Source organism: Erythrolamprus reginae, chromosome 1 (genome assembly GCF_031021105.1).
Source record: "Erythrolamprus reginae isolate rEryReg1 chromosome 1, rEryReg1.hap1, whole genome shotgun sequence".
NCBI classification, from domain to species: domain Eukaryota; kingdom Metazoa; phylum Chordata; class Lepidosauria; order Squamata; family Dipsadidae; genus Erythrolamprus; species Erythrolamprus reginae.
The window spans coordinates 26,809,819-26,831,766 of record NC_091950.1 but is presented as its reverse complement, the minus strand read 5'-3'; the positions used below and the strand labels follow the sequence as shown (position 1 = coordinate 26,831,766).

Sequence of the window (21,948 nt, the reverse complement as noted above, 5' to 3'; positions counted from 1 at the left end):
TTAGATGTCGGTTCGACGGTTATGCCCTGACAGGCCATGCCATTCCATCCATCGCAGATTTCACTTTCCTGATTTATCCAGGGCCACCTCATACATACAGTATTAATATTTGATAGAACTGGGTGAGAGGAAGGGCATTGGAGGGTCTGTATGCTTCCTATTTTTAAAAACCCTTTTATTAAATCACCTATCTCCTCCCGCTTATGGCTGCAGGGCTATAACTTGTTGCTTGTATCCTTACAATTTATATTGATACTGATCGCTTCCTGATTGCTTATTTGTACCCTATAGCCATCATTGCCCATGTTGTTCTGGTGTTAGATTAATTGTGTGCTTGTTTTTTTTAATATTCTGGGGTTGTTTTTTATGATTTTTTTAGCTTAACATTGTAATTGGATTGGTGGGTATTGGATTTGTTATTATGTATGGTTTTTACCTTGTTGTGAGCCGCCCCGAGTTTGCGGAGAGGGGCGGCATATAAATTCAATAAATCTAATCTAATCTAATTGTATGATTCTTGATGTATGTATTGTCTATACCTATGTAATATGTGGTACTTTGCTCAATAATAGTAACTGTGAGAGGGACCTTGGAGTCTCAGTGGACAACCATTTAAATAGGAGCCAGCCGTGTGCAGCAGCTGCCAAAAAAGCCAACACAGTTCTAGGCTGCATTAACAGAGGGATAGACTCAAGATCATGTGAAGGGTTAATACCACTTTATAAGGCCTTGGTAAGGTCACCTGTTTTATCCTATCCTATCCTAATATTATTCTATGATGAAAATCACCAGCTCTCTGCAAGGAATATAAATCCTTCCATTCCCAGTCAGAGCTGAAGAAGCTTTTTGGGCGAGAAGGGAAAAGTCTTTAAGGAAAAACAAAGGAAGTCCAGTTACCTCTTGAAAAAAAAAGCACTTTTGGGACAGCTATGACCTGGATGACCGAGTATCAACATAGACATTCAGTGATGGAAAGTTTATCCGATCTCTATTCCCCACTGTGGAAGTTCATGGATTCTTATATGCCTTTCTCGTGTGACTGCTTCTGAGATTGCAAACGTGTGTGGATTTTACCTGCTTTGCCAACTTTGAGGAAAGTGTATTTAGGACGTGCCAAGGGAGGCTTGCAAGAAGCTTTACTCTTAAAAACCTCTGGAAACCCCCCCTCTCCCTCTCTCCCCCCTTTTCTCTGACTCTCCCCCTCTGTCTTTTACTCCCTCTCCCCCCTCCTGTCTCTCTCCTCTTCCCCCCTCCTCTTGTCTCACTCACCTCTCTGTCACTTTCTCTCCTTTTCTCCCTTCTCTCTCTTTTCTCTATCACTCTGTCTCTTTCTTTCCCGTTTTCTCTCCCTCTCTTGTCACTCTCTCTCCCACTCTGTCTCTCTCCCCCATCCCCTCTCACTGTGTTATTTGTCTCTCCCCATTACTCTCTTCTCCCCCTCTCCCATTCTCTCCCTCTCCTGCCATCTCTCTCTCTCTCCCCCTCTCTTCTCCACTGACTCTCTTCCCCTCTGTCCCCCTCCCTCCTTCTCTGTCTCTCCCCCTCTCTCTATTTCTCTCTCTTCCCTTCTGTCTCTCCCTGTCCCTCCCTCTTTATCTTTCTCTCTCCCCTGTCTTTCTGTCCTTCTCTCTCCCTCTCCCCCTATCTCTCATTCACTCTCACTTCTGACTCTCCCCCCTCTCCCTATCCCTCCTTCTCTCCCCTCCTTCTTTCTCTCTCTGTGTCTCTCTCCCCCTTTCCCCTCTCTCCCCTCTTTCTCTATGTGACTTTCTCTCTCCCCTGTCTCTTTCTCTGCCACTCTCTCCTTGTGTCTCTGTCCCCCCTCTGTCTGTCTTTCCTTCTCTCTTTCTCACCCTGTCCCCTCTCTCTCCCCTACTCTCTGTCACTTTCTTTCTCCCTCCCTCTCATCCCTTCTCTCTGTCTCTCCCTTCCCCCTCTCTCCCTCTGCCTGTCTTTTCCTCCCCTTCTCTCCCCCACTTTCTCTTATGTGACTTTCTCTCTCCCCCACTTTCTCTGTCACTCTCTCTCCTTGTGTGTCTCTCTCCCACCCCTGTCGCTATCTTTCTCACCCTGTCCCTCTCTCTTTCTCTGTCACTTTCTCCCTCCCTCCCTCTCATGCTCTCTCTCTCTCTCTGTACCATCCCTCCTCTGTCTCGGTCACTCTCTCTCTTTCTCCTCCCCACTCTACCCCCTTCTCTCGCTCTCTCACCGCTCCGGGGAACCTGGAAGGCGGGCTCCCCCCTCCCCTTTGAAAGCCCCCAGCCCCTCCCTCCCTCCTTCCCTTCCTCCCCCCCCCCCACGCACTTCCGATCTCGCGACAGCTGCGACCGCGTTAAAATGGCCACAATGTAGCCCTCTCTCTTTCCACCTTTGATGCTGGGAGTCGCGGCTGATTCCTCTCCCCCCCTTCCGACCCTAGTTTCTTTCATCTAAATTCTCCTTTTTGGGAAAAAAAACAGCGGCGCCTGAACGAGACCCGGGCTCCTTCCGACTGGAGAAATGGTAGGCGGGCTGCTGGCGAAGCCGAAGGGGTGTGCGTGTGTGCGTGTTTGTGTATGTGTGCGTGTTTTGTGGCTCTTTTAAAAACATCGTAGTCTTGTAGGGTCTCTCTCTTTCCAGATCCCTCCTTGGGTCTAGCGGGTCTCCCATTTCGGTGTGTGTGTGTATGTGCTGGTTTGAAATGCAAGCCACCGCTTCCCACATTTCACCCCCGATTCGTACGTAGCAAAGAGGTTTTGCAGTTGTCGATCGGGGGAGTTGTTGCGTTGGGGGAAATGTGCCTTCAAAGGCCTGGAAGAGGGAGAGGGTCCCGGCGGCTGCTTCGGACAACCGGCTGCTTTCTTTCGGTCCGATTCGGATGCCGATGGCTGGGTTAGGTAGGAAAGGCTTCGGCGGCTTTGCGGCGTCGGGGCAGGGCGGGCGATTCTATTTCCATTTGTGTGGCTATCCCGGATTAGAGCAGCGTTTGTTAACCTTGGTCCCGTTTAGATTGGGTGGACTTCAACTCCCCCAAATTTCCCAGCTGGGTGGGGGATTCTGGGAGTTGAAGTCCATTCTTAGAAACATAGAAGATTGACGCAGAAAAAGACCTCATGGTCCATCTAGTCTGCCCTTATACTATTTCCTGTATTTTATCTTAGGATGGATATATGTTTGTCCCAGGCATGTTTAAATTCAGTTACTGTGGATTTACCAACCACGTCTGCTGGAAGTTTGTTCCAAGCTTAACAGGGCTGGTGTCTGAATGCGCCCTCCTATGTTACCAGGTGGTTGTCAGTGTCCCTTTAAAAAAGAAGAAGGAAAAAACGCCATGTGTTGACACCCTGGTGAAGAATTCCTATTTGTTCCCTGTTTAATTTTTATGTGGGGGATCTGTTGAGACAATAGAGATACACACACATATCACAGTTTGCAAAGCTTTTGTCTATGGTCGATTAGCTATAGAATGAGTTAACAGATTAGCTACAGAATGGAAGATATTAAAAGAGGGTCGTCCCCCACCCCCTCTTTAATCTTTTCCAAGTTGAATAATTCAAGGAAACTGCAGACAGCTTTGTGGCTAGAACTGATTTGAATTATGAGAATAAGTCACCAGTGTTTCTTTCATTCCTTTCTGAAGAAGAGTTGGCCTGGCTTGGAGTGCTATTCCTTTGAATCCAGCGGCCAATGGAAATTTTAATTCACTTTTATTAATTGTAAAGATACGGTCATCATTTGCGGAGCCATTTTTCCTCCTTTACTGATGCTGGTTTGTTGTTGTTGTTTTTGACATTTTATTGACCCTAACTTGAGTTTTATGGTGTAAATTCCTTGGAAAATCACTATGGAGAAATGTGTGCAAGGCTATATTCTTGGTTTACGTAGTATAATCTTTTCCAATGGGGTGACCTCCACATGTATTGATCAATCTCATTATCCTAGAACATTATCTTTTTTTTTTCAAATATTTTTCTTAATTTTCATAAAATAGACGAACAGACAGACATACATTTAACATAAAAGTGGGGTTGTATTTTCCCTGCTTATCTCAAAGGTATAAATTTGAATACAGAAAAAAGAAGTGTTAGAAGTATATTAGAATTAGTTTATATATGAAGAATTATTATGAGATGAATTTTGAATTTAATATTAGAATTAGTTTTAAATATGAAAAGTTTTAAATATGAAAAATTATAATGAAAAGTTTAACAAATCATTTCTTAACATTTACAATAACGAATTGTACTTAAATATGTATTCTTTTTTCTGTATTCAAATTTATACTTTTGAGATAAGCGGGGAAAATATCCTAGAACATTATCAATGGTCATGCTGCATTAGAGCTTATGGGAGTTGAAGTCCAATGTATTTGGATGGCATCAGGTTGATGAAATCTAACCTACTTAAAGCTTAATTGGAGAGTTTGGGCAACTTGGCAGGAAAATCTTTTTTTAGTTCCTGCATTCACATCCAGAGAGATGTGGTATATATATTTACACAGACAAACGTATACTTTTACCAACCCTACTGCTCCAGATGCAGAACTGTGTTGTAATAATGCATCCCAGTACCAAAACAGTATTATGCAGATACCAATAAAATAACATATTCCGTTGCTTTATTGCTGACCTGGAAAATGTTATTGCCTGCTGGAGGAATTGCAAAGCAAGATGCCAGGGTAAAATAGCTGTTTTATTCTATTAATTTGGAACTAAATAGAGATTATGCTTTGTGGGGGAAGAGGGGACTTTGAATATTAACCTACATAACCAGGTTATTATGTTGGCAAGTATTTTTAAGCACTAAATGGCCATTTTACATATGTTGTCTATATTTAATTTCCAACTGAAATATCATTCTGTAGATGTAGCATTAAATATGGTCTTCACTATATTTTCTATATCAACACACACACACACATATATATATGTACCATGTTCCCCTGAAAATAAGACCCTGTCTTATATTTTTTGAACCCTGAAATAAGTGCTTGGCCTTATTCTCATGCACTCAAAAGCCCGATTTGGCTTATTGTCAGGGGATGTCTTATTTTGGGGAAAAACAGAGGAATAACAGGAAAATAGATAGTGGCCCGACAAAGTTTCTACTATACCATGACTACAAGAAGTGATTTACTGTATATGTTTAATCTTTTTCTAAAGATATATTTTTCAGTGTCTGCCAAGAAAAGAACTGTTATAGATAATAAATTTTAAAAGAATGGAAAGGAGAGGAAAGAAATCCTTAAGTTTTGATTTGTTCATTTTAAAGTATTGCAAGATTAGGAGCAGTTTCCAACTCGTAGCAGATCGATGTTTTAATTTCCATGCAACTAAAATTTCCTATTTGGGGAAAATGTTTATTGTAGTATGTTAGCTAGGAACTATAGATTAAGGTTGGTGTAATGGTTGAGGCATCAGACTACACATTGGGAAAATCTGAGTTGCGCCTTAAGGCATAGGTCATGGGGGTGAGGGACCAGTCACTCTCTTTCAACCCTAGAAAGAGAGCACTTCTGAAAAACCTTGCCAAGGAAACCAGTCCTGGCAGTTTATTTATTTTATTTTATTTATTCTATTTTTATGCCGCCCTTCTCCTTAGACTCAGGGCAGCTTGCAACATGTTAGCAATAGCACTTTTTTTAAAACAGAGCCAGCCTATTGCCCCCACAATCCGGGTCCTCATTTTACCCACCTCAGAAGGATGGAAGGTTGAGTCAACCTTGAGCCAGTGATGAGATTTGAACCGCTGACCTACAGATCTACAGTCAGCAGTACAGCACTCTACCTGCTGCGCCACCCCGGCTCTGGCAGTTGCTAATTTATTTATTTATTTATTTATTTATTTATTTATTTGGATTTGTATGCCGCCCCTCTCCGAAGACTCGGGGCGGCTCAACTTAATACAACTTAATGACACCAAATAAATAAATAGAAATTAATATTGGAAAAACAGGAAGAACAGAATGGCTGTAAGGATTAAGCAAGGAATAAAACCTTGTCCTTGCCAAGTTTTTTTGCTGCTGCTGTAACCTCATAATATTGGCTTTTGTTAATCTAACCATCTACGGGTTAAGAGAGTTCACTCTGGTCCTAGTTTTGTTCAAGATATTGGAAGAGGGCAGTTGCAGTGTTTTGCTATTGGACTTTGCTTTGTTTACATGGCTCCCTAGAAAAAGAAACAGAGAGAGAGATGAAGGGGACTAACCCAAGCACACAATATGAAAGAACCCTGTGTTATTATTTGCCTGTCTCCCTGCCCGCGCCTTAGATGAATTATTTATTTTTTTATTCATTCTAAACAGCAATTGCAACCCACCCACTCTGGTCCCAAAGGATTCTGGGAAATGTGCAACCTTTTCAAAACGACATGCTAAACTCAAACCAAACGCAAAGTCTAAATTCAGTGGTGCCCTGGCACTCAATGGCTTTGAAACTTACTGAATTTGGTACTCAGCGCACTTCGATGCAAAAGGTTTGTGTGGTACTCAACACACCAGCTCAAACCTGTGCATCATTTTTGGCTGCCTTGTGACTCACTACATTATTCCTTATGGGAAATATTTGTTCATTTTGGATACAGATCCTGCCTTCTGGAACCAATTAATGAATACCAAGTTACCACTGTAAAATAATTACAGATTATAGAATTACAGAGTTGGGAGGGACCATAATTACAGAGTTGGAAGGGACCTTGTAGGTCATCTAGTTCAAACCCCCCCTCCCCCAACCACTAGTCCCTACACCATAATAATTTGTCTTTTCTTTCTGAACGCCTTCATTATTTATTACCGTGCTTTCAGAAGTTTAATTGATGTGGTTAGGATTAGCGTTGGTTAAAAACTACTTTGTTCTCCCCTTCTTCTTTTCTCCCTATAGCTAACATGCAGTAGATCAAAGAAGACTTCCTTGTACAGGTTTCTTCAGTTGATTTATGCTTTCAAATCAGTCTTCATTCTTAATAGTCTGGATAAGTACCATATCTCTGGGACCGCCTTCTGCCACACGAATCCCAGCGACCGGTTAGGTCCCACAGAGTTGGCCTTCTCCGGGTCCCGTCGACTAAACAATGTTGTTTGGTGGGACCCAGGAGAAGAGCCTTCTCTGTGGCGGCCCCGACCCTCTGGAACCAGCTCCCCCCAGATATCAGAGTTGCCCCCACCCTCCTTGCCTTTTGCAAGCTCCTTAAAACCCACCTCTGTCGTCAGGCATGGGGGAATTTAAATTTTCCCTTCCCCTAGGCTTATAGAATTTATACATGGTATGCTTGTATGTATGAGTGGTTCTTTAAATTGGGGTTTTAAAGATTATTTTTAATATTAGATTTGTTTACATTGTCTTTTTTATGGTTGTTAGCCACCCCGAGTCTTCGGAGAGGGGCGGCATACAAATCTAATAAATACAAATACAAATACAAATAGTTTAAGGAAGATCTTGGCGGAAAAATTGCTTCCTTAGGGCTGAGAGAAAATGACTGGCCCAGGATCGCCAGGCCAGCTAAGTGCCTTAACTGAGATTAAAGCCCATAGCCACCCGAGTTCTAAACTAGACTGATGTCTTAACCCAGGGCATCACTCAAAGCTTGTGGGTCACATCCACCCCATGGAGTGCTTAGATCGGGCCTTCGTGGAGACGATGAAGGATCGGCCTGCAATACCTACACCAGCAAAAACGGAGCTTGGGAGGGCTGCAAGTAGTCATCCCAACCTCTGTTTTCAGCCGTGACAGCCTCCTGCAGCACTCTGCCAGCGAAAACAGAGCTTAGGAGCATGCGCCCCCCCCAGCTCCATTTTCGCTGGCTGAGCTACAGGAGGTCATCATGGCCAAAAATGTGGCCCAGGAGCCCATTTTCACTGACAGAGCACTCAGGGTGACCAAAAGTCCCCTCCCCCAGTCCCACGCCACCGAGGCCAAACACAACCTCGATGTGACCCCTCAGTGAAATTGAGTTTGCCACCTCTGCCTTAGCCACTACCTCAAACTGGATTTCTTTTCCAATTTCTTTCTTGAAATTTAGATTTTCTAATTTTGATTGCAGTATGTGGTGTGCAATTATGTGGGATGTGATTTGCAGGCTACACTTCGTTTTAAAGAATAGGCAAGGCTATTCTTATTATTACAGCCCCCGGGCCACAGACTTTAACTGTCCTTGACCGGCCTGTGTGAGATAATTGGAAATTAGAAATCAAATGTAAATAGGTATACACCATGCATGCAATACAACTATTTTATTTATTTAATTTATTTATTTTGTCCAATACATAATGCACATTGAAGAGAAAGATATGTAATAATATAAGTAAAGAAAAGAATAGAAGAAAAGATATAAAAGTATAGGTGAACATATTTGAAAGGAAGAAAAGATACATGAGATAGGGAGAGACAATTGGACAGGGGACGGAAGGCACACTGGTACACTTATGCACGCCCCTTACTGACCTCTAAGGCAGTGTTTTTCAACCAGTGTGCCATGGCACACTAGTGTGCCTCGAGACATAGTCAGGTGTGCCGCGAAGCTCAGCAAGAGAGAGAAAGAAAGAAAGAGAGAGAGAAAAAGAGAGAGAAAGAAAGAAAGCAAGAGAGAGAGAGAAAGAAAGGCAGGGAAGGAGGGAGAGATAGAAAGAGAGCAAAAAAGAGAGGAAGGAAGGAAGAGAGAAAGAAAGAGGGATGGAGAGAGAGAGGAAGGAAGGAAGAGAGAGAAAGAGGGAGAGAAATAGAGCGAAAGGGAGGAAGAGAGAGAAAGAGAATTTTTTTGCCCAAACTTTTTTAGCCCACCCCCTCCCCCCCTGCTCAATGTGCCCCATGATTTTGTATACGTAAAAAATGTGCCGCAGCTCAAAAAAGGTTGAAAATCACTGCTCTAAGGAACCTGGAGAGGTCAATCGTGGAGAGTCTAAGGGAAAAATGTTTGGGGTTAGGGGTTGACACTACTGAGTCAGGTAATGAGTTCCACGCTTCGACAACTCGGTTGCTGAAGTCATATTTTTTACAGTCAAGTTTGGAGCGGTTAATATTAAGTTTGAATCTGTTGCGTGTTCTTGTTTTGTTGCGGTTGAAGCTGAAATAGTCATTGACAGGTAGAACTTTACATTGCTTTTATTTTCAATGCGACTGCTCCCCCCCCCCCAAAAAAAAGTTTAGTTACGTATACATGTGCGCACTTACACATCTTCACAAGCCTATTGGTTTATCTTTCCCCAACAATTCCAGTCTCCCCTTGGGGAAATCAGTTGCCCATCCCTGCTATAGACCAAAGGCAAGGAAAGATTTCATGGACTTTGGCAAGAAAGTAGAAACGAGCGTCAACTTCAGGAGCCGTATCTTGATATTGTTTTGGATGAATATTTTCAGAAGCAGGGCAGGGCAGGATCCCTCCTTCGCCCTGATGGCAGGGACACCTCGTAAGAAAAAAATTATAGTCCTCAGTCCCAGTTCATGGTATTCATCAAAACTTGATGATTTGGCTTTTCTCTATCCCTGCATAGGGATGGTGTCCACCCCAACCTCCCAAGTAAGTTATGAGTCAAGGGGATGGAATGTAAATCTGGAAGAAATCAGTCCAAAGGAACATAACTCCAAGAGGCCTTAACCCAATAGTAGCCAATATCATAAAATCTCGCGTATGTAATGCAGAGGCCCCACCCACACAGGAAGACGCAAAATAGGATATTGGTGAATTCGCTTGAATTAGGGAGGCCTTGTTAGAGAACCGTTTCTTCCGTCACTGAATTCAGAAAACCTATGTCAGTCACCCTTTTCCCACCTGTCTGCTCACAGTCATGTATGTGTTGGAAGGCAAGCATGGAAATGACACCCAAATGAAACATAGAAACATAGAAGTCTGACGGCAGAAAAAGACCTCATGGTCCATCTAGTCTGCCCTTATACTATTTTCTGTATTTTATCTTACAATGGATATATGTTTATCCCAGGCATGTTTAAATTCAGTTACTGTGGATTTACCAACCACGTCTGCTGGAAGTTTGTTCCAAGGATCTACTACTCTTTCAGTGAAATAATATTTTCTCATGTTGCTTTTGATCTTTCCCCCAACTAACTTCAGATTGTGTCCCCTTGTTCTTGTGTTCACTTTCCTATTAAAAGCACTTCCCTCCTGGACCTTATTTAACCCTTTAATATATTTAAATGTTTTGATCATGTCCCCCCTTTTCCTTCTGTCCTCCAGACTATACAGATGGAGTTCATGAAGTCTTTCCTGATACGTTTGATGCTTAAGACCTTCCACCATTCTTGTAATAGCCCGTCTTTGGACCCGTTCAATTTTGTCAATATCTTTTTGTAGGTGAGGTCTCCAAAATGAATAGCACATTGTCTTTCCCTCCCATTCCTTGCAGCCAGCCAGTCAATTGATGGATGCTGTACTTTGCCCTTGTGAGTTTTTTAATTTATAAACTCCTCCCCAACACCCAGACGTCTGCCTCCTTCCTTGTAGATTAGATTTGACTCTTGAGATTTGTGATATGCCCGAGCGACGGACACTCTGCTGCAATATTTATTTATTTTTACTGCTGGAATGATTTAAAATATTTTTTACCCCTGCAGTCTGCAGAAGCTCTTGCAAAGCTCCTCCTTCTGCCCTTAACCTTTGATATACAGTGATCCCTCGATTTTCGCGATCTCGTGCTTCGCGAAACGCTATATCGCGATTTTTCCACCCAATGACGTCACTCTCTTCCTTCCTTTCTCATCTTTCTTTCTCTCTCTCTTTCTCTCTCTTGCTTCTTCCTCTTTCACACTCTCTTCCTCCCTCTCTCATCTCTTTCTTTCCTTCTCTCTCTTTCTCTATCTCTCCCCCTCTTGCTGGCGGGCGGCGGGCGGTGGGTGGGCGGGCGAGCGGGGGCATCAGCGAGGAAGACCCAGGGAAGGTTCCTTCGGCCGCCCAGCAGCTGATTTGCTCGGCAGCGGCAGCAGCGAGGAGCCGAATTGGGGTTTCCCCTTTGCGTGGGCGGCGGGGAAACCCCGATCTTCGTCTGCTGCTGCGCTGCCGAGCAGATCAGCTGCTGGGCGGCCGAAGGAACCTTCCCTGGGTCTTCCCCGCCGCCCACGCAAACTCCACCATCTGCGCATGCGCGGCCATGAAAAAAAAGGGCGCGCCTGCGCAGATGGTGTTTTTACTTCCGCAACCCTACATCGCGAAAAATCGATTATCGCGAGGGGTCTTGGAACGGAACCCTTGCGATAATCGAGGGATCACTGTAATAAACTTTACAAACCACGCCGTGCATCTTTAGATGTGCTTCTCCGTGGATTATAAAATATAAAAAAAAGTAAATGGAAACTGGTCTTGCTTGAAGTTAATAGCCCTTTTATATTTTTTCCATTTTTGAGCTTCTGTAAATCATCTGGAGGAGCAATGCTGGAAATGGGACTGGGGTCTAGGGAGGGGATTATGGATCCAATATAGTAGCCAATTTCTTCTTAAGATGTGTATGTGTGTGGTGTAGCCTTAGCTCTGAAATGTACTCAGTAACTTTGAAGTGACAATAATAACAGTCCCAAAGGGTCTTGTGATACCTGCCAGGTTAATTGGGTGGGTATTAGAATAGAATAGAATAGAATAGAATAGAATTTTATTGGCCAAGTGTGATTGGACACACAAGGAATTTGTCTTGGTGCAGATGCTCTCAGCTTATATAAAAGAAAAAGATGCATTTGTCAAGAATCATGTGGTACAACACTTAATAATTGTCACAGGGGTCAAACAAGCAATGAAGAATTTGTACATTCTTGTAAATTTGTAAACCCACCTCTGCTGCCAGGCATCGGGGAATTGAGATACTCTTTTCTCCTAGGCCTTTACAATTTTATGCATGGTATGTCTGTACATATGTTTGATTTTATAATAAGGGTTTTTAACTGTGTTAGTATTGGATTATTATTATATGCTGTTTTATTGCTGTTGTTAGCCGCCCCAGTCTGCGGAGAGGGGCGGCATACAAATCCAATAAATAAACAAACAAACAAACAAATATATATAATAGTACATGGCATAAATTTGTGTTATTTATTATCCGAGTGCTTTTCCTGAGGATCTTACCATCTAACATTTGATCTGGGAGATCAAGAGAGGAAGGAAAGTTGAAAAAGAATGGTAAATTAGGAAGCAGGTGACAATTGTTTCGTTGTCCGTGTCAAGATTTAGCTGTCAACTGAGTTCTTTTAGAGTGCAGGAGCAAAAAGCCTTGAATAAAACATTTTTTTGGTTATACAGAACAGCTGTATAATTTACAATTATAAATCTCTTTTTGCTCATTCCTGCCCATTCACTTTTGCACTCAAGCAGCTATTAAATTAACATAATAAAAATAAAAGATAAATTTGAAGGAAAGACTTTGCAGGAGAAAGGCAGCCTCACACATATTCTAGGAGATATTTGCAAATGCAGGTAGTCTTCGATTTACGACCATAACTGAGCCCACAATTATGGTCATATCTGAATGATGTAACCCATATATGACACTTGAAAGAGAGGAGGTGATAAGGAACGGGTGGTGGGGGAAAAAATCTTAAATTTGAAATGTATTCATAGACAAACAAATACAGATAAGTGAAATGGATTAAATGAATTTATATGGAATAAAAATTGAAAAAAAAAAAGTAAGACTGTGTAAAAGAATTCAAGGTTGCTGGAATACCATCCCAGAAACAATTATTTATTTATTTTATGTATTTAATTGGATTTAAATGGACAAAATGCAGCAAAGGAAGAAGGAAGGAGAAAGAAGAAAGAAAGAAGAGGGGAGAAGAGAGTTAGGAGAGAGGGCAGGAGCGAAAGGGAGGGGAAGTAGGTTGAGAAAGAGAAAGATGAAGGGAAGGGAAGATGAAGGAAGGAAGGGCTTTATTTATTTATTTATTTGATTTGATTTGATTTGATTTGATTTGTATGCCACCCCTCTCCGTAGACTCGGGGCGGCTAACAACAGTAATAAAACAGTATATAACAATAATCCAATACTAAAAACAGTTAAAAACCCATTATATAAAAACCAATCATAGATACAGACATACCATGCATAAAATTTTAAAGGCCTAGGAGGAAGTGTATCTCAGTTCCCCCATGCCTGGCGGCAGAGGTGGGTTTTAAGCAGCTTACGAAAGGCAAGGAGGGTGGGGGCAATTCTAATCTCTGGGGGGGAGTTGATTCCAGAGGGCCGGGGCCACCACAGAGAAGGCTCTTCCCCTGGGTCCCGCCAAGCGACATTGTTTGGTTGATGGGACCCGGAGAAGACCCACTCTGTGGGACCTAACTGGTTGCTGGGATTCGTGCAGCAGAAGGCGGTCCCTGAGGTAATCTGGTCCGGTGCCATGAAGGGCTTTATAAGTCATAACCAACACTTTGAATTGTGACCGGAAACTGATGGGCAACCAATGCGGACTGCGGAGTGTTAGTGTAACATGGGCATATTTGGGAAAGCCCATGATTGCTCTCGCAGCTGAATTCTGCACGATCTGAAGTTTCCGAACACTTTTCAAAGGTAGCCCCATGTAGAGAGCGTTACAGTAGTCGAGCCTCGAGGTGATGAGCGCATGAGTGACTGTGAGCAGTGACTCCCGGTCCAAATAGGGCCGCAACTGGTACACCAGGCGAACCTGGGCGAACGTCCCCCTCGCCACAGCTGAAAGGTGTTTCTCCGTACTGAAGGAGCGGGTCCAGCAGTCACATGGGTTGCTCATGTCCAATCCGGTGGAACTGAGCCTAGTGTTAAAAAAGCTTGCCGGATCCGCCCCTTCCCCAGAATTCGCTCAGTTCGCATATCCTGCGGTTGTATTGTGATAGCTCGTTCAACATTCTAACACCTTCCCTTCGATCTTTTCCTTCAAAAGTAGTAAGAATTGTTTTACCATTATTATTTACTTGCACTAATAGCGCCAGCCGTTTGTGGCTCGGCTTTTTTTCCTTTGGAGAAGTTGCGGTTTCGTTTTCCCCCGGCGGTTTTGCCGTGTACGATCCCCGCTGCCGCTTGTGGATTCCTTTAATCCTTTGGCCTGGAGGTCTTGGTGCAAGTATTGATTTATTGATTTATTGATTCATTATTGTATATTATTAAAGGGCTTAAGAAATACCTCCTGCGGAGTGAGACGTCTTTCTAGTCTCCTGGACTTAGTCGATCGCTTCCCCTTTAAGAAATATTACGGAGCGATTTTTCGGCGCGAAGGCCTTCGCGCCCTTTTTAAATTTAGGCCTCTCGTGTTGGCCTCCTGCCAGCCGCGTAGGCCTCAGTCCACCGCGTGGATCCCGGAGCGGGCCTTGGGACGCCCAGGCTTAATTCTCCACCGGCTAAGCCTCCAACCAGAGTGCCTTGGTTTACTTAATTAAAAAGTTTAGGGAGGCTGGCCCCGCTGGATTTGGGGACACGAACTCTGGGTTTGCCCAGATTGCCCTCAAGTCTCAGCAGCTTCGAGGCCTCGGAGCAGGATCCATTCCTCTTGGGAAGTCCTTGAAATTCTTCTCCTTAATTATTCAGTTATTGGCTCAGCCTTGTCTTCTGTTAATTGTCAGACTATGGCTACTTTTCCCAAGAGAGGCACAACTAAAGGTCCCAGAGAGGCCAGGCCTACAGGCGATGAGATTACTAGTATCCCCCAGGCCTCTTCCTCCTCTTCTCCAGGGGCCCGCCCCTCGACCAAGGTCACCAGGGCCGAGAAGAGAAGGGACCTAGCCCTACAAAGAATCCATGACAAATCAGCAAAACGTTTGAAAGTACAGGCCCAAGTACTCAGTAGTCAAGACCCCCCAGAGGCTTCTAGTCTACCTCCTTCTGGGGTCCCTGTGTTATCTCTGGATGAGCCTAACCTAGACAGACCCCAACCTAACCTATGGGGCATAGGTCCAGAGGAACCAGATATTATTGAAGATTCCCCCCAGCCAGGATCCTCCCAGGCCTTTAGGGATTCTTCTGCCATTCCTGCTGATATTTCTAGTCTACCTCCTGAGTTCCAATCTATTTTTGCTGTGTTGTCCAAGGCCATTGATGCCAAACTCTCCACCATCAATGAGCTTCCCTTACCTCCTCCTCCTCCTCGTTCCTCCCGCCCCTTGGGTTCTTCCCCAGCGGTTAGAGCTCCTATTCAGGATGATTCAGATTCCTCTCAGGACGAATATGAGGATATGGAGGATGATGAGGATCCCTTTCAAGGCCTCTCAGATGATGAGGAATCCCAAATAAAGGTTCCTTCTCCAATTACTATTTTTCCTTCTCAATTATTCAAATCTCTCCTCCTCAAAGCTAGAATTTCTACGGGATTAGCGGCCCAGGAGAAACAAGCCTCCACTTCCACTGATCCCCCGGAGGAGAATTTACCTTACTTCACAGAGGAACAGGAGGATAACGAGGTAATTCCTATGCCTAAATTGTTTAAAGATGCTTTACTCAAACAGTGGGATTTCCCAGCCTCTGGCCTTAATCCCTCCACCAAGGACAGAAAGTTGTACAAACTTTCCTCTTCCTATGAAGAGCTTCTATCTTTTCCCAAACCGGATGAACCTGTCAAGATCCTTCACTCGGCAGCGGCTGTGCCAGGCGAAGCGGAGGAAGTCCTCCGCCCAGAGGACAAGCGGATTGAACAAATGCTCAAAAGAGGATTCACCGCAGATTCCTGGGCCATTAAAAGTTCTGCAGCAGCTTCCTTTTTCTCCAGAGCCATGCTTCTGTGGCTTCGCCAACTTCAACAGCATATTCCTCCCGATGACTTGAGAGGTCAACAAGACTTCAACAAGGTCTTTGCAGCTGCCCAGTACGTGGCTGATGCCACCTTGCAATCTACTAGATTTTCTGCTAAGTCTATTGCAGCTTCTACAACGGCAAGAAGACTCCTATGGATTCGCCCTTGGCAAGCGGGAGTACGCCAGAAGTGGCAGTTATCCCAGGGACCCTTAAAGCGCGACCTTCTTTTCGGTGATCTTCTGGATCCACTCCTCACGGAAACCACGGATAAGAAGAAAGTTTTGGGTCCAACCACAAAAAAGGCTACCAAAACGCAGTCCTTTCGTCGCCCAGGGCGCCAGCAAGATCAAGCGGCTTCCTATCAGAGATCTCCAGGTCAGTATTCCCCCCGCTTTCGTTCCCAAGGTAGGAACTCCAGGGGCAGAGGTTTTCGCTTCCAAAGGGGAGCGTCCTCTAACAGGGCTTCAAAAAAACCTAGATGGTAATCTTTCCTCAATTCCCATAGGGGGTCGCCTAGCCCATTTCGCCTCTAATTGGCGTCTCACCTCCAAGGACCCCTGGGTCATTGACACTGTTCAAACAGGCCTTCTTTTAGAATTTATTTCTCCTCCCCCGAAACGTTTTATTTCCTGCCCTTCTCCCAGGTCCTCTTCAGATTGTAACCGTATGGAGGAGGCCATTTCTCATTTATTGTCCATCAGAGCCATTCAACCGGTTCCTTCCGGTCAGAAGGGCCTAGGTTTTTACTCCATCCTATTTATGGTTCCAAAGTCCTCCGGAGGTTGGAGAGCTATTTTGGATTTAAAGAAGCTAAACCTATTCATCAAATATAGGAAGTTTAAGATGCACTCCTTATCTTCTATTTTGGCCGCCATCCACACGGGAGATTTCATGGTCTCCTTAGACCTCACTGAGGCCTACCTCCACATTCCTATAGCCAAATGCCACAGAAAATTTTTACGTTTTTCCTTTCAAGGCAGGCATTTCCAGTATAGGGCGATGCCATTTGGCCTTTCCTCGGCCCCTCGGGTCTTTACAAAGCTCTTGGGGTCCCTGGCGGCCTATATCCGGGCGTCTCCCATCCACATTTTATGTTATCTTGATGATATTTTGATTCATGGGAACTCCCTAGAGAAAGTGAAAACAGACCTTTCTGTCACCATGTCAGTCCTTCAGGACCATGGATTTTCCATCAACTTTGATAAAAGTCACCTCCAACCTTCCACATCCATCTTACACCTGGGATCCATTATTAATTCAGAATCCTCCCAGGTTTTTCTCTCTCCCGAGAGAAAACTCAGTATAGGGGAGTTAATTTCTAACATTTTATCTAATTCTTCAGTATCCATAGTAACTCTGTCATCCCTTTTGGGGAAGATGGTGTCATGCATAGGCATCATTCCCTGGGCTCGCCTTCATGCTAGGGAACTCCAGTGGCTCCTATTACCCTTTCAGAGATCGGGGCACAGCAACTCAAATCGTCGCATTGTCATCCCACCAAGTGTTCGCAGATCCTTCAAGTGGTGGAAGTCTCCGGCCATGGACAAAGGATCCCCGTTCAGGTGCCCGGATCAATTTGTCATCACCACAGATGCCAGCCTATCGGGATGGGGCGCCCACGCCCAGGGGATGATAGCCCAGGGCACGTGGTCCCCGGAGGAAGCTTCCAGGCCAATCAATTGGCTAGAGTTAAGAGCCGTTTCCCTGGCTCTGAAGCATTTCTCTCCTCGCATTCCCAACCGGCACGTTCTCATTCTCACCGACAACATTGCCACAAAAAGCCATATCTGCAGACAGGGGGGCACGAGATCCAAGGCCCTCATGAGGGAGGCCCTCAAGTTAGGCCTTTGGGCGGAAAAACATCTTCGGTCGCTCCTAGCCGACCACATCTCGGGGAGCCTCAATGTCCAGGCGGATTGGCTATCTCGAGCAACGATAGACCCAGGAGAGTGGAACCTCCATCAAGACCTGTTCCATCAAATCAGCCTCAGATTCGGCCTACCAATTCTGGATCTCTTCGCGACCAATGCGAACGCCCAACTCCCTCGCTTCTTTTCCAGATTTCCATCCCCGGGAGCGGAAGCAATCAATGCCCTCCGGAGTCCATGGCCTCCAGGCCTACTCTACGCATTTCCTCCAATTCCAATTCTCCCGGACGTGATTCACAAGGTCCTCACCGAGAGGGCCCGAGTAATCTTAATCGCCCCTCATTGGCCCCGCCGGCCCTGGTTCGCGGATCTCCAACAGCTGTCCGTCCAGGACCCTTGGCGACTCCCCGTTTCGGGGGATATGCTGCGGCAGGGGGCCTCATTCCATCCAGACCCGGAGTGGTTCCACCTCACCGCCTGGCTGTTATCAGGAGAGACTTAGAACTGCGTGGTCATGACCCCGATTCAGTGGAGGTCATTTTAAAGGCCAGAAGGGGTTCGACCAATCGAATCTACGACCACACGTGGTCCAAGTTTCACCAGTGGTGTCTACAGGAAGGCCTCTCCCCTCTGTGCATCCCCATACACAGAATCATTTCCTTCCTTATGCAAGGCTTCCATAAAGGACTTTCCACCAGCACCCTCCGGCGTCATCTGGCAGCCATTTCATCTGTCCTAGGGGGTCCCCGCAGACAGCCTCTCCGATCCTTCCCTGAAGTTCAGGAATTCCTCTAGGGCATAGCCAACCTCAGACCTTCCAAGGTCCACAGGTATCCATCCTGGGATTTGCCACGGGTTCTCCATTCCCTCACGCAGGCACCATACGAACCCCTAAAATCGGCGTCCCTCAGGTACCTATCCTTTAAGGTAGCATTCCTGGTGGCTATTACCTCTGCACGACGCATTTCAGAGTTGGCTGCCCTCTCAATCAGGCAGGACCTTTGTCAATTTCATCAGGACAAGGTAGTCTTGCGACTGGACCCCACCTTCTTACCCAAGGTCAGTTCCATGTTCCACAGAACTCAGGATATTGTCCTACCATCCTTCTGCCTCCAACGAGACCATCCCTTGGCAATTAGATGGCACACCCTGGATCTTATTAGAGCGCTGAGAATCTATATCCAACGCACTGGACCCTTTCGGAGGTCAGAAGCACTGTTTATAGCCTATCACCCCAGAGTCATGGGTGCCAAAGTGTCTTCAACAGTAATAGGCCGTTGGATCAGAGGGACTATATCTAAGGCCTATGAATCGGCCTCCCTCTCAGTCCCAAGGAACATCACAGCGCATTCCACCAGGAGCGCAGCCACCTCGGCCGCTTGGGCGACTCAAGCCCCGTTGGAGGAGGTCTGCAAAGCAGCCACTTGGGCCTCGCCAAATTCCTTCATCAGGCACTACAAGATTGATGCTTACGCTTCAGCGGACGCTGCCTTCGGCAGAAGGGTACTCCAATCCGTTATCTCACACGATAGCAATCTAATCCCTCCCTAGGGACCATCTATTGGGTATGTCCCATGTGACTGCTGGACCCGCTCCTTCAGTACGGAGAATAGGCGTTGATTGCTTACCTGAACGCCTCTTCTCGTACGGTGAGCGGGTACAGCAGTCACTTCCCGCCCTTGTATGTGTCTTCTTTACCTTCTATAATCCTTTTTCCTCTAACAATAAGAGTTGAACACTACAGAGCTTCACAGCTGAGCCTAGTCTATGGATTCGCGAATTCTGGGGAAGGGGCGGATCCGGCAAGCTTTTTTAACACTAGGCTCAGTTCCACCGGATTGGACATGAGCAACCCATGTGACTGCTGTACCCGCTCACCGTACGAGAAGAGGCGTTCAGGTAAGCAATCAACGCCTATTCTCTAATGTGAGCTGTGTATGAGATGGGAAGGAAGCATGGTTAAAAAAAGGAACCTTGAACTAACAAAGCAATGAGACGAATATAGAATACGTATATGTATAAAGATTTTGTAAAAAAAATGAAATGAGGAATGAGACGATAAATATGTAAAAATGAGTATAAGAATAAAAAATTAAAAAATTATGGCTAAGTAGGCTGTCACATGACTGTGCCTGATTTTTAGGACCTTTTTTTGCTGGAAACAGGAGTTACGTGCTTGTTTCCGGGAGGGGGCGCAGAGTCACGTGACTCTGGGACACGAGAGGTGACCATAAATGCAGGCTGGTTGCTGGTTGCCCCAAATGCGGTCCCGTGACCAGGAGGAGGGACAGATGTTGGAACTTCCAAGTCTGGATCATAAGTATTGTTTTCGAGTCAGTCATAACTTTGAATGGTTGCCCAAGGAGTTGGCCATTAGGCGAGGACCACCTGTATTCTGGGAGGCAGCAAGAAATAATATCTCCGGAAGTAGAGTTATTTGTGACAGTGGGGGTGGCGCAGCCAGAGGAACAAAGGTTGTAGGACAGGGCTTGTCTCAGGATGGAAGGATTGGAGAGAAAAAAGATGGGGAAATTATGCTGAATCTCGAAAGAAAAAAGGGAGGCAGATGAGAACGGAATAGAGCTGGGAGAGACCTTGGAGGTCTTCTAGTCCAGCCCCTTGTTCAAGCAAGTGAGCCTACACTATTTCAGAGAAGTGACTGTCTAATTTCTTCTTAAAAACCTCACAGTGATGGAGAGCCCACGATTTCTAACAGCAGGCTGTTCCACTGGTTAATTGTCCTCATTGCTAGGAAGTTTCTCCTCAATTCCAGGTGGCTTCTCCCGTTGATTAGTTTCCAATCATTGTTGGAAGCGAAAGAATGCAGCAACATAGCGAAGGTTGACATTCTTTCTTGTCCTGTCCTTCAGTCCTTGGAGAATAATTTGACCCCCTCTTCTTCATGGCAGCCACTCAAATACTGGAATGCTGCTATTATGTTGCCCCTAATTTTTCTTTTGTTTAGAGACTAGCCCAGTACTTCTCAATTATTTTCTGTTATGCCCCCCACCCCAGGTAGAAGTAAACATTTCACACGCCCCCAATTCTGCGCCAGGACTATTGTTTGCAATATTCGGCACGTTTTCACTGAAAAAACTTAAGCGGCTTATCAGCATGATTGGGGTGTAATGTGCTTAAGTGACACCTTAGTTTAGGAAAAGGGGGGACATGATCGAAACATTTAAATATATTAAAGGGTTAAATAAGGTTCAGGAGGGAAGTGTTTTTAATAGGAAAGTGAACACAAGAACAAGGGGACACAATCTGAAGTTAGTTGGGGGAAAGATCAAAAGCAACGTGAGAAAATATTATTTCACTGAAAGAGTAGTAGATCCTTGGAACAAACTTCCAGCAGACGTGGTAGATAAATCCACAGTAACTGAATTTAAACATGCCTGGGATAAACATATATCCATCCTAAGATAAAATACAGAAAATAGTATAAGGGCAGACTAGATGGACCATGAGGTCTTTTTCTGCCGTCAGACTTCTATGTTTCTATGTTTCTATTTGGCTTCATGCTGTCCGCTGTCCCCATTTTTAGACAAAACCTACTGTTCTTTCCTCGTCTCCCACCGTAGTCACATTGAAGCCAAGTGCTACATACGCTTCGTCATATTTCCTCGTCTTACCTTTCGGGAGATTTATCTTTGTCTCATGATCTCTGTCTCTCTCCTCCTTTCTTTTCATCCCTGTTCAATATTTTCCCATGGTGTCTCTTAAGGGTTTGTGATCTGCTCTGTGTGCTATTGTTTGGTGCAAAAAGACCCTACTCCCTGCGGCAAAAAAAAGCACAATCCCCGGGATCACGTGCCCCCCCATCATTGGTCTGCGACCCCCCCCGCCTGGGGTGGGGGTCTGCCCCGCTACTTGGGAAGCACCGGAATAGCCAAACCCAAATCCTGCAGCCGTTCTTCATTCGTTTTAGAAGGGGCATGACTTTGCCATCAGAATGGAAGGGTGGCAGAGGAGAACCAAAGGAAGTTGAGGTAGTTGCAGTGAGAGATCAGTGCACAAACCAGAGATTTGGCCAAGCAGGTCGCAACCCTCCTCTTAAATTCTCTTCTTCCAGTGGGGAAACTGAGGCTGAAAGAGAAGAGCTTTTCTGTTACGTCGTTTTGCTGACAGGCTTTCCTCTCCTTTCTCTCTTGCTAGGAGAAGCCACCCTCAATGCTGCCTGCCCTAACTGCTGTCCCCCTGCCCAGCCACGAGCTCAGAACTTCACCCCCTCACCTCCAAAGCTGGGTGGAGAAGGAGGACGTGCCACCGGTGACGTTTCCCGCATCTTCATCGGAGGGTAAATACGGTTGGAGAGGGCAGGAAAGAGACAAAGGGCTGAGCTGAGCTGCTACTATAAGAGAATATATGGTGGGTTCAAAAGCCTTAGCCGGCGATTGCGGTTTGTAAAACCTGGCT

At 45.3% G+C, this 21,948-nt stretch overlaps 1 protein-coding gene across 4 annotated transcripts in view; it reads left to right on the top strand.

Moving 5' to 3' along the window:
• The window catches only part of ZNF414 (zinc finger protein 414), a 49,636-nt gene that overhangs the window by 11,488 nt on the left and 16,200 nt on the right, over positions 1-21,948 (top strand). Inside the window, exons 1-2 of one of the 4 annotated variants that reach the window (XM_070747805.1) lie at positions 2,251-2,502; positions 21,688-21,829. In XM_070747805.1, coding sequence (XP_070603906.1) covers positions 2,500-2,502; positions 21,688-21,829 — 145 coding nt within the window. In that variant the 5' untranslated portion in view covers positions 2,251-2,499. Of the gene's footprint in view, positions 1-2,250; positions 2,503-2,792; positions 2,877-21,687; positions 21,830-21,948 lie in introns of those variants that run through there. The other 3 variants (XM_070747837.1, XM_070747826.1, XM_070747815.1) reach the window with 3 other exon arrangements.